This window comes from Dasypus novemcinctus, chromosome 11 (genome assembly GCF_030445035.2).
Source record: "Dasypus novemcinctus isolate mDasNov1 chromosome 11, mDasNov1.1.hap2, whole genome shotgun sequence".
In the NCBI taxonomy this organism is placed as follows: Eukaryota; Metazoa; Chordata; class Mammalia; order Cingulata; family Dasypodidae; genus Dasypus; species Dasypus novemcinctus.
Genome location: NC_080683.1, coordinates 30454951 through 30467358, shown reverse-complemented (window position 1 = coordinate 30467358; position 12408 = coordinate 30454951). Strand labels below are relative to the sequence as shown.

The following is a 12408-nucleotide window of genomic DNA, read 5'->3' as shown; positions in this document are numbered from 1 at the left end:
AAACCAAGGAAGAAAAAAAATATGCTTTTAATATATTAACTTTCAAGTGAAGAGATGCATGTCCAGTAAGCAGAATTCAATTTTTTAAATATTATAATTAATAATGAAAGATGCAATCCACAACAGGTTAGCAAGGGCATCACAGCAGTCAAATCAACAAGCTTCACCACCCCCAAAGGTCCATGACAAACTACTGGTGTAAATTTGGGGCTCTATGAAAAGGGAGAGTAAAAAGTGCCCCATTCAAGTGGTGCAATCCTGGCCTGCTATTTGGTCCCAAGCTGGGGTGAAATCAAGAGGTGGTGAAATCAGTGGAGACAACAATTAAGGAAAAAAAGTCCCAATCAACATATGTAAGTTAGCAGTAGAAGCTAATGATGGCATTTGGGAAAAGTTCCATTGAGAAGAAAAAAAAATTTAACGCCCCCTACATCGAGGTTACTATATGACCTTTAAAAAAATGTGCTGTTATTCATTCCCTACAAATAACGAAACAAAACTTGCCAGTGCATAATTCTACTTGATGGTTTGCTGTTTACAAGGAGCTTATCTAGTTGTTACCTCATTTCATCCTCACAACAACCCTGTGAGGTAGGTATTATTTTCATTTGATAAAGAAACTAATGTTAAAAGGTTACTTAATTTACCCAAAGTCATAGAGCTAGTAGTCAAGAGTAACATTGGGACTCAAAACAAGTTTTCAGATTCCAAGTCTAAGTCTTAGTACTCTGTATCACAGAACAAAAAGTTTTTTGGCCATCTTGGACAAGAGCCAGGAGTTCTCTAACCCACCAAGAAAACAGCCAAATAATACCAATTTGGGCTAAGGCAAAGAAAAATGGAAAGGCAAGATTGCTACTAAGGACTCAGCTAGTTTGATTCTCAGAGTAAGGGAAGTATTGGTTTAAAGTGACAACCACGACCAGTAAGTCGCAGATAAAAGAAATAACTCCAAACGTGGGGGATACAGGAGGTTAAAAGAAATGATGACTCAATTAATATTTCACTTATAAAACCCTTCCCTCATTTTCTGTTTCCTAAATGGTCTTCACATATCCTTTCTTCCAAGATCTGTAGCCACGTGGTTCTGGAATGAAAGGATCCAATTCTATACGGCACACGAGGAGAGTACAGGAAAGAAGGGGAAGAGAAGCCAAAAAGCTTGCAGTTTTTATTAAATCTTTTCTATATGCTATCACCTCCAGGCTTAAAACTTCCCCGTGATGCCATCCTTCACACCCTCAATGAAAGTAAAGGAACTAAATTTGAAGTAGGAGATGTTCTGGGCAAAGGATTCCTTGGAATACCTATTATGGTTTACTCTAACAGAAATGGGACATTCTCTAAAGCACCAGTAATTCTATAAACAGCCATCAGTGACTCAATAATTCTCCTCAGAGAACTATTCTTAAGTGACAAAAAGTGATAAAACGTAAATCAAATATAGGGTACTTACATCACTACGTGATGTGCTAGGTTCTTCATCATCACTGCTGACCAGATCAATGTATTCAAGCACCGGTCTTAATGGTCCTTCCTATAAAAGAATTGAGTAAATTTATAAGTCATAGTTATTCAAACCAAACTAGAATTTACAACAATTAGATTTTTGCTTGGGAATGACAAGGATTCCTCTTAAGAGGAAGACTTATGGACGGCACAAAATAACCAGAAACAAAAAAAGAAAATTTCAGAGTACATAAATAAGAAACGATAATAAGATTGAAAAGGAAGAGCCTAAATCCCTACAGTGTATTCTTAGGGAAAAAGAAATTACACAGAAATAGTACTACAAGGACATAAATATTACGATATAATGTTGATGGGTATCAACAGTCTGTTAGATATCCAGGCTTGAAAACACGGAGTTTTTTGACTAACAGTTCCTTATTACCCCCAACCCTATAGAATCAAACATTAAACCTGGATTATTCTCCATTCTTTCCTTTTTTTGGGGGCAAAGATTTATTTTATTTATTCCTCCCTTTATTGTTTCCACTTGCTGTATGCTCTGTGTCTGCTCATCTTCTCTTTAGGAGGCACTGGGAACCGAACCTGGACCCAAATAGGAGAGAGGCACTCAATCCCTTGAGCCACTTCTGATCCCTGCTTTGTTGTGCCTCTCACTGTGTCTCTTTGTTGCATCAGTTTGCCACACGAGCCCACTGCACCCCCTTGCTTTCTTGCTCATCCTTTCCAGGAGACAACAGGAACCGAACCTGGATCTCCCAAGTGGGAGAGAGGCACTCAATCACTTGAGCCACCTCAGCTCCCTGGTTTTTGTATCTCTCATTGTTTCCTCTGTGTCTCCTTGTTGTGTCATCTTGTTGCATGAGCTCACCGCATGTCTTGCTCATCTTCTCCAGGAGGCATCAGGAACCAAACCCAGGACCTCCCAAGTAGTAGACAAGAGTTCAGTTCAATCACTTGAGCCACACCCATTTCCCTCTCCATTCTTTCTTTTCATCCATACCCTCTTCATCATAGACCAAGCCCTGAATGTCAGGCTTAAAAGCCTATATTTTATTCTATCAGCAAAAGGGAAACAATAAATAATACTGAGATGGGAATAACATTATTAGAGCTGTGCTTCAAGATTTATAACGTAAGAGGAATGTGGAGCATGGAGGAGCAGTTTAATTAATCAGTCCAGGCACATAATAATACAAAACTAAAATAGGGCAATGGCAAGGAAAACAATAAGGAAGTACATAACCAACAGCGTATATAGTAAAATGGGGGAAAAGACTGGATCAACATTAGAAACAAAACAAAATAAAAAACAAAACAGAGTCTAAGCCTTCTCTCCTTTTTCAAGCTTGGGTGACTAGGAAGATGTTAATGCCATTAACTTAAGTGAGGAATGTAGAAACAGAAAGCAGGCATTCTTTTAGACATAATGAGTTTGAAGTAGCAGTGGCACACACAAGAATCTAGCAGACAGCAGGAAATGCAGGCTGGTAATCTCAAGTGTATGAAAACAGCTGTAAAGAGACGTGGGAGCTGCTCCTGTAGAAGAGTATTAAACTCTAGAAATAACTGAAATATTGATATTGCCAAAGAAGAAAACAGAGAATAGAAAGAAGGCAGTCAACAAGAGGCTTGAGGAAATGCTGCAATTTCAGGATTCAGAAAGAAGAGCTAAGTAGGTGATCAGAGAGAGGAAAGAATAAAAAATGCATAAACTCAAAGCAGGTTGGGAATAAACATCAACAGAAAGTTGTGACTGCTAAATGTGGCCAATGACACAGCATAGGAATATGCCACTGAATTTGGCAACAGATATTTTTTAAATGCCTTGAGAGAGCAACTTTCAAGAAAAGGTAGAACATAAAAGCCAGACACTAAAGAATTAAGGAGTAGAAAATGAGGCAGTGAAGAACCTTACTAGATTATTCTTTCAAGAAATCTAGAATGTTGGAAACAAGAGAAAGGAGAAGACTAAGGCTGAGGGAAAGATTTCTCAGGATGGGGAGAGCTGACTGTAAGACAAATCAATACACTCAGTGGAAAAACTAACAAGAGATAAGTCCTAGAGATAGGGGGCAATGCTAAAATGAAATTAATGATCCTCTTTTTCCCTAGAATCATTCAGTCTCAAAGATATCTTGCTTTCTCCCCTCGGCTATGACTTCTGCCCAACCAGGAAATTGCTCTTCTTACAGGTAGTCATCCAGCCACAAGATAAAACTAGAGAGTAAAACTTCTGGGCTGGTTCAAGGAATAAAGAAATTAGGATTTTTGCCTAAGCTATAAAAATGGAAATAAAAAAAAGAAAGAAAGAGGAAGATATTCTCTAACGTATGGCCAACAGAGGTGAACTGCCTATTTTCAAGACTAAATTCTACTTTGGGTATTAAGATTGTCTAAATCATATGTTCACTGCATTTTTTTACTTTGATAGTGCCAAGAAGAAAGTAGAGAAGATAAAAATTTAACAGTATACCCCATTCATATAATTGTACTAATTTGCTCTCTTCAAGAAATGTTCATGGTGTATACATGTTAACCAGAATAAAAGAAAAATACTCATGGAACTGTACAATACCATGAATCCTAAGGTAAACCATGGATTATAGTTAATAGTACAATTATACAAACATGCTTTCATCAGTTGTAACAAATATATCACACTAAGGCAAGGAGTTAATATGGTGGTAGTATATGGGAACCCTGCATTTCAAATATGATTTTTCTGTAAACCTACAACTTCTCTAATTGAAATTTTACTACAGGCCCATGGAAATATGGCAAACCAGCAAAGTCCCCAAGTCACCAGAGGCAGGGCAGAACTTTCATGCACAGAGAACAGGTGAGGAAAAAATGGAGATTAAAAAAAAAGTGACAAAGCAGAAGACAAAAAGTAGACTAGGCAGGAAAAAAACACACAAGCAAACAGAATGATAAGGAAAATGATCATATATAGGATTAAAAAGGAACTGCAGAAATAACAGAAGGGGTAGGACTAAGGCTAGATGAGAAAAGACTACCAGAAACTTAATACTAGGGTGGACCATCAGACTGATATATAACCATTTTGAACTACATAAAAATGAAAAATTTATATGATTGATATAATTAGGAGAGAATAAAAAAATTAGAATAGAAAATCCAAAAAAAAGAAAAAACAGAGGTCATTTAAAATATTTAGTCATTCACTTAAAAAGTAATTATTGATCACCTACTATATATGGTTAAGTGATGGTAACTGGTAAGAGTGAATTTGAGAGAAGGGGAAGAGGAAAGGTGCTTAAGACTGCTAAAAAGGTAAAGAGGCTGAACAGAAAAAATAAGGAAAGAAAAGTACCCCAAAGGAAAAGATTACCTATACTCAAACACAACACACCTCAGTTAATTTTAAAATTGGATATGGAAAAATTGTTAACCATAATGAACCTAAGGAATCACAACTTTTTAGTACTCTATTTTACTATGAATCAATAATATTTATTGAGCTCTGTACTGGGAATTGTGCTAAGCTTTTCATGTACTTTATTCCATTCAGTATCCATAATTACTTTATAAGGTGAAATACTGACTTATTACTATTACTCCATTTAACAGATGAGAACACTGAATGTTTAAGTACATGGATTCTCTATAAACAAAATTGGCTATGTAGTCATTGTAATTCCAAGGCAGATTACAGTATGAACACTTTTAAAATCAATGATTACACAGGTTTCTGAGATAAGACACTTTCTCTTCAAAAAAAAAAAAAGACTACTAGCTATTGTTCCTATCGCTTAATAATTCATAATGCTTACCAAAAACAATAGTTATTAATTCCCCAAAAGAAGTTATAATGCAATATCAAGAAAAAAACTATTAATTTCTTATAATATTAATAAAGATTTCTTATATCCTTCAGAGTATACATGCATGTGGTCCTATTACAAGGTACTGTATTTGAAATTGTTCTATTGAATTTTAAATCACCATTCTCATCCACTCTATACTAATAAAATGAAAGAATTCTACTCCCAAGATTACAAAATTCAGTGACACAGGTACAAAAAAGTTTAGGAACACAATTCAATTAATAGTCTTTTTTTAAAAAAGTGCTTTTTAATGAGAGTTTTCATTCCTGTTATTACACAAACTGATTCTCAGACAAAATCAAAACATGAATTATCTACTAATTTACTAATTAGAAAGTGATTTCAATACATTAGGTATGGTCTACAAAGATTTTAACCCAGTTTAAAATATTAGGAATATATGATTTGGTATAAATGCAAAAATATTGTCTAAAATTCTAAATAATTCATGTTTTTTCATATGGAATAATTGAGGACATATATCATTTCTGCAGATGTGCCCAATTCAAACATCTCAGACAGCTCCCAACTGCCTATTTTAAAGCCCAAATTTAGTCCAATATTCAAGATCTGTACCTTGGCCCACTCTTCAGCCTCCTGCTTTTAAAAAAATGTTATCCTCAAGAACTGCACATGTTTTTTTCTGCTTTCCAATCTTGATGCCTTTCCTTATTTCTTCTAGTCAAAATGTCCTTTAAAAATACATACAAATACTACCTTCCATCTATGTCAAAGCAGTAAACTGAAAAACTTATGTCCTTTTTTATTTTTTATAGTACTATGTATTTTATATAAAAGTACCTTATCATTTCTGTTACAAGTATTTATGTAACTCTCATCTTGATTCTCAGCTCCCTTACAGAAACACTGTTATTCAAGGGTAGGATGTATTTTCAATTCATTTTTGTGGGTCTAAAAGTACTTATCTCATAGCTTTATATATTATGAGCTTTAAAATATTTATTTATTTAGTGAATTACTGCCTCAAGACACCCAGCCAAAAGATAACATTTCTTGCCTTTGATCCCCTTCTACTGCAGTTTAAGAATTAATACTCGACCTATGTGCTCCTAAAGTTATTTAAGAAATTATATCTTGATTTACTTGTCTATTCTCACATTTTCAGAGAATTACTCTACATTACAGAAATAATCTTACTCTACATTATAGATCAAATTTTGATCTCATGTGCTGTTATCAAGACTACCATAGATTCCCTCAAGCAGCTTTTATACCTTTAAGTCTGGGGTTCTTTACAAGGGGTCTGTGAGCCTGAATCAAAATTCATAAAATTATTCTTGTGGAGACATGTTGGTAAGGGTGTGATATATTTATTAAATACTACACAGTATAGTGTGGACTTAGTAAGGGGTCTGTGGTTTTCACCTGACTAGCAAAATGACCCATGCAAGAGTTAAGAACTCCTGCTTTAAATCTTGAATAGTATGGTCAACAATTTTATCAATTTTTAGCTAAAACAGTCTTTTGGGAGTAAATGAGCTAAAATATCTGCCATATCAAAGAAAGACAAAGAATGGTGGTTACTAAGCAGAAAACAAAAGCAACAGACCTAAATGGAAGATTCTCCTTATGGTAACATTCTGCTTCTTTATTTAGGCATTAATTACATAGGTTTCTGAGTTAAGAAACTTTTTCTTCCTTCAATAAGGATGATCTGTATTGCGCCTACATCTGATAATAATTCATAACACTGGTCAAAAATAATAATTAATGTAGTTAAAGGGGGAAATTCAAGATTGTATTTATGTTACTAAAATGGAAAAAATTTTCAAAAAGTTAATTCTCTAAAAGGTAATGCAAACATCAAGAAAAATATAACTCACTTTAAATTTTTTGGGGGGAGGGGCACTACCGGAGAATGAACCCAGGACCTTGTACATGGGAGGCAGGCAATGAACCACTGAGCTACAGTCACTCCCCTTTTAGTAATATTTTTAATGATTGTATTGGCTCTGAAAAAATCTACCAAGTTCTACACTTATAAGCTTTGTACTTCTCTATGTGTATGTTATAGTTCAATAAAATTAAGAGTAAAAGGAAGGACTCATTTTTGCAGCTTCAAATCTATATCATTCCTTTCCTTCAGCATGTTGTGTTGAGTTTTGTGCTCTGTATTTTGCAAACCACAGAGAGGTTACCTGGGCCATCATGTGGAATAAACATAGGAAAATTAAATTAATAAAAAGGACTGAAAAATGTAAACCAAAGTAAATCAATAAGTGACATATAATACTATATATATTATATATATATATACACACATATACATATACATGTGAAGAACTCTTCTGCAGAAAACTGTTTTTGATCTTTACTGGACAAGCATTACCTGAAAGAGTCAAGTATAGCATTGGGTTACAGAGAGACACAGTGGATTCTATCAATGAAAGAATTTTAAAATAGGAATAAACTATCATTAGTTATATTTTAAGTGACACTACTTTAAGACAAAGGAAATCTTAATAGGTTCCTTCTAGTACTGTTAATTCCAATTAATGCATACAATCCACTCTTTCATATGTGGCAGTCAAACCTTTGAGACTCTATTTGGGAACAGAAATAAATAAGTTTTATCGAGTTAATACATAATGCATTTATGTTCTTTATTCCTGATAGATGGAAATAATGGATTCTCTATATTTTAAATAAAATTTAAATTAAACGTATTTTTAAACTTCAGCTGAACATAAATCTATGTATCAACCTTGTGAAGAATCACACTGAAAATTCTTCAAGCCTTAGGGTATACTTACCAAAATTTTTTTGTTACTTTATTTTTTTATATTCCATCTGTATTTTTCAAAGTAAAATCCACAGTTCATAAAGTAGTATTATTCTTAGTATAATTTTCACAAAGTATCAAGATAAATACTTTCCATTCACAAATATACCATAGTGAGGGAGGAACCTGAAATACTTATCAAAGAGCCTTATAATCTTGTTACCAAACATACAATTAAGCCCACAATTAAGGAGGGACAAGAGACAATTCATCCTGCTCCCCTTCCCTGCAAATTCTTAAGAGTTCGAAAAGAGAAGTACAGAGCAGCATATGCACTGGCAAAGGGGAAGAAAAAAAAAAAACCATCTTGTAACACTACAATGTCCCTACAATTGGGGGGTGGGAAACTGTTTAATAACCAGTTTAACAAAGTTGCCCTAAGCTTGAGCAACCAATAATCATAGATAAACATCAGACAGGCAGTCTATTAAAAATTTTACAGAACTTTAATGTCAAACCTCAACTAACTACAGAAATCATTGCTTTGGGGTAGAAGGATTATCTATCCAGCTGAGACAGCTTAAGCAGAGAAATTTTAAAATTTTTAACTGTTTGGGATGATTTTCATCCCAAAATATATCATAACACCCTCTATGGTTTTCCTGGCAAATGCTTCAAAAGGTATCCAAATACTCTTGCATTTGTTCCAAAATCAAGATTCCTAGGCCCAATCTTGAAATAATGATTCAGTAGTTATGGAGTGGAGCCCAAGAATCTGCACATTTAAAAACAGTAATGCTTGAGAACTGCTGCCCCAAAGAGAATACATTCAGAAACTATAGCATGTTCCAGATGATGGAGATATCTTTATTACGAATATCAATTGCATCATGCTGCAATAGAGTGACGTAAGAGGTAAGTGGAGTCTTTAAGGTAATATGACTTCATGTTACAAAGCTACATAAGCTATAGCTTTGGAGTTCTACCTCCTTCATTATCAGCTGTCCCGTCTCCCTTTCATGTGTTATCTTTTAGAAAACACACTGGCTCCATTCTAAAACTTCTTCTTAGAGACCACAATTTAAGTGTACAATGGCTCTAAATGAAGGCAACAAAGGCGTGATAAAGTGTACAACATGTACTTTAGGCCAGTTTTTGCGACGCCTATTGAAATTGCTCAAAGACTTCTGTTGGGACATTTCCTAATCCTTTGCCATGCTCCCCGGTGTCTAGTACATTTAGACATTCAATATGCATTTGTTGAATGGTGATGAACAGGTGAGGTATAACGACATAATGGCTTACCATAGTCTTTCACTCTGGGGGAAAAAGCCCAAGATCGTTGCTACTTACACTAACAAACTGAATGTCATCTTCATTTTCATCCGTTGTTGACTCAGATGCCTCAGGCCCAGCTGGAGGGACAGATTCTAATATCTATAAAAATAAACCAAAACATGCTTATCCATAAAGCCAAATGTAGGGCGAGATTTTTTTTTCGAAAAGGAACGATTAAAACAAATAAGCTCTTGAGCAAACCTAACTGAGCACAACCCCACGCTAACCCGACTCGGCTACAAGACTCGATGGAGTCGGGTTATGCCACGGAATACGTGGAGCTACAGAGGCCAAACGCCGAACACGAGTTCCCATCCTCTCAGAATTCCTCTCTCTACCCGGCAAGGGGGGTGCCTGCTCCCTGCTAAAGAGCAACGCCGTCTCAAAATGTCGCTCTCACCGGCCGAACAGCGCCAACAAGGAATCCCGCAGCTCGTGCCGGGGCCGGGGGCGCCCGGGCAGCCATTGTTGCTGCCGGTTCCTCGCTCAGACATTCACCAGGCCCGAAGGCTGGGCTCGGCCCCTGAGCCGGGCAGCATCGTCCGCCGCTGCGGTCGAGCACCGGGGAACGCACGAAACCCTTCGGGGGGTCAGCTTTGAGAACGCCCAAGTTCAACGCTCGGATGCTCACCTCCGACCCCGGGTCTCCCATTTCTCCGACGGCTTAACTGACAGCACCACTGCTCCTGCTGCCCCCGCCGCAGCCGCAGCCGCCGCCGCAGCCGCCACGACTTCCCTTCCCGCCCGGTACCGCCTCGCGCCGCAGCGACCCGCCCCTGCGTGGGCACTGACGCCGCCGACGCCGTAGACAGAGACACGCAAACCCGGTTCAAGGGAGCAGAGGCCCACACCGGCCCGCTATCTCTGCTCGCACACCCTTGACCTCTCTTCCCCGCGCCGCGCACTCAGGATGCTGGGAATTGTAGTTCCGGTTGCCACGAGACCGCCCCGCGGGTGAATGGAAGAAGGCGGAAAGGACTCCGAGTAAAGGCGCATGCGTTCCGCCAGGCCGCCTCAGAGGCCGCTCTGCGGACGCGTCCGGTAGAGAAGGGCGGAGAAGATGAGCGAGGATGCGAAGGAGCCTCGGAGGTGGATTTGATCTGATTGTGGAGGCGAAGCGCACTGATTTCTGTACTATTCTTAAAGCCTGATGGTGGGGACTTTCTCACTTTCCCCACCCCCAATGTTTTTTGTTTCTTTGTTTTGCGGGGATTGTAGAGGTTTAACCGAATTTGATATGAAGATCAGGAAAGAAATCTCAAGTGTCTTTACCTTGCCTCCGGCTGCATTCTTCCATCCCCAGTGTGTATGAATACACTTAAGAAGGCAAATTGAGGGTGGAGAATCAGAGCTGCGGTCCTTACGTTGACCTGAAGAAATCAAAGCAGAGAGCCAAGGGTCCAACAAGAAAGGAAGCCAAGGCCAAGATAACTGGCGTACACCAGTTATATTAAACTTTGCTTTTTAATCTCATATATTAACCTAAAACCATAACAGACTTTTTTTAATGTGCAGACTCAAGCACCAGTATATGAAATATATCACTGATGCTAAAAACTACGTTTATTTTTTTCTAAGATACTGCCTTACAAAAAAAAATGGCCAATATTTTCCCGTCAACAGTTGTTAATAGATTTTTTAAAAACAAAACTTTGAGAAAAATTATTTTAAATGTGATGTCTGTTTTTGCCTGTGTATTAAATGAGATGCCTGCCTACCATCTGATTATCTATGAAAATTGTTAACATTTGGTATTTCCTGCATTTCCAATCAAATTCTTGAGTCTTGTAAAGGCAAACAGAAAAAGAGACCTGCTCTGTGAGTTCCTCAAATGTTTGTAGTACACCAATGTACATTAATCAGAAGAGCTAAAAGGTGGTAGCAACTTAAATGTCCATCAGCAGTTGAATGGATACACAAAATGCAGTATATACATAAAATGGAATATTAGTCTTTAAAGATAATAAAGTCCTGATACATCCCCCTACATGAATAAACCTTGAAGACATGTTGAGTGAAATAAGTCAGACACAAGTGAACAGATACTATATGATTCCACTCACATGAAAGAGCTAGAATATGTAAACACACAGACAGTAAAGTGTTTTAGTTTCCTAAAACCATGCAATAGTTAGGATTAAACAATGGGAATTTGCTAATGGTTTTGAGGCTAAAAGAAAGTCCAAATCAGGGCAATGTTTTCTCCCCCAAAATCGTGGCATTCTGGGGCTTCCTGTAGCTGATTCTTGGGCCTTAGCTTATCATATGGCAAGGTAAATGGCGGCATCTCCTAGCCTCTCCCTTCTCTTTGAGGTTCCATTGATGTTCAACATCTGGATGCTCCCTCTCTGGCTTTCTGTCTCTCTGTCTCTCTCTCTCTCTCTCAATGTTATTCCCCTTTTAAAGGACTTAGTAATAGGATTAAGATCCATCCTGGGCCACACCTTAACTGAATTAACCTCATCCAAAGGTCCTCCCACAGGAATGGATTAAGTTCAAGAACATGTGTTTCTGTGGTATATACAGTTCCAAACCACCACTTGGTATACAGGTTATGGAGGTGGGTGGTGTAATGGTCAGGCTAATGTGTCAACTCAGGTAATGGTGCCCAGTTGTTTGGTCAAGCAAGCACTGGGCTAATTGTAATACAAAGGCATTTCATGGACTTTAATCATCAGTGAGTTAATTGCATAGATGGCTGGTTATATCTACAATTCAACTGAGGAGATTGCCATCAGCAGTGAGTGACATTTCATCCAATCAGCTGAAGGCCTTCAAAGGAGAAGTGATTTCAGCATTCAGGAAGAGAATTCCCATCTCTACTTCAGAGAGACAGCTTCTCCCGTAGGAACTCATCAAAGACCTTCATCAGAGCCCCTGGCTTGCAGCCTGCCCTACAGAATTATTTAGACTTGTGCATCTCCACAGTCGCATGAGACAATTTTATAAAATCTCATACTATTTACAGACACTGCCTGTCAGTTCTGTTTCCCTAGAGAACCCTGA

At 37.6% G+C, this 12408-nt stretch overlaps 1 protein-coding gene across 12 annotated transcripts in view; it reads right to left on the bottom strand.

The window, feature by feature from the left end:
- Nucleotides 1–10453, bottom strand: part of LOC101415012 (E3 SUMO-protein ligase ZNF451) — an 83166-nt gene extending 72713 nt beyond the window's left edge. For 6 of the 12 annotated variants that reach the window (XR_001119039.3, XR_011650075.1, XR_011650076.1 and 3 more), the window contains exons 1-3: nt 10034–10301; nt 9418–9501; nt 1457–1537 (exon numbers count right to left, since the gene is read on the bottom strand). Coding sequence is in view for 8 of the 12 variants with exons in the window: in XM_004465341.3 (XP_004465398.1) it covers nt 1457–1537; nt 9418–9501; nt 10034–10054 (186 nt within the window). In the remaining 4 variants the exon portion in view is untranslated. Of the gene's footprint in view, nt 1–1456; nt 1538–9417; nt 9502–9802 lie in introns of all 12 variants that reach the window. The other 6 variants (XR_009187937.2, XM_058306915.2, XM_058306916.2 and 3 more) reach the window with 2 other exon arrangements.
- Between the last annotated feature and the right edge of the window lie 1955 nt (nt 10454–12408).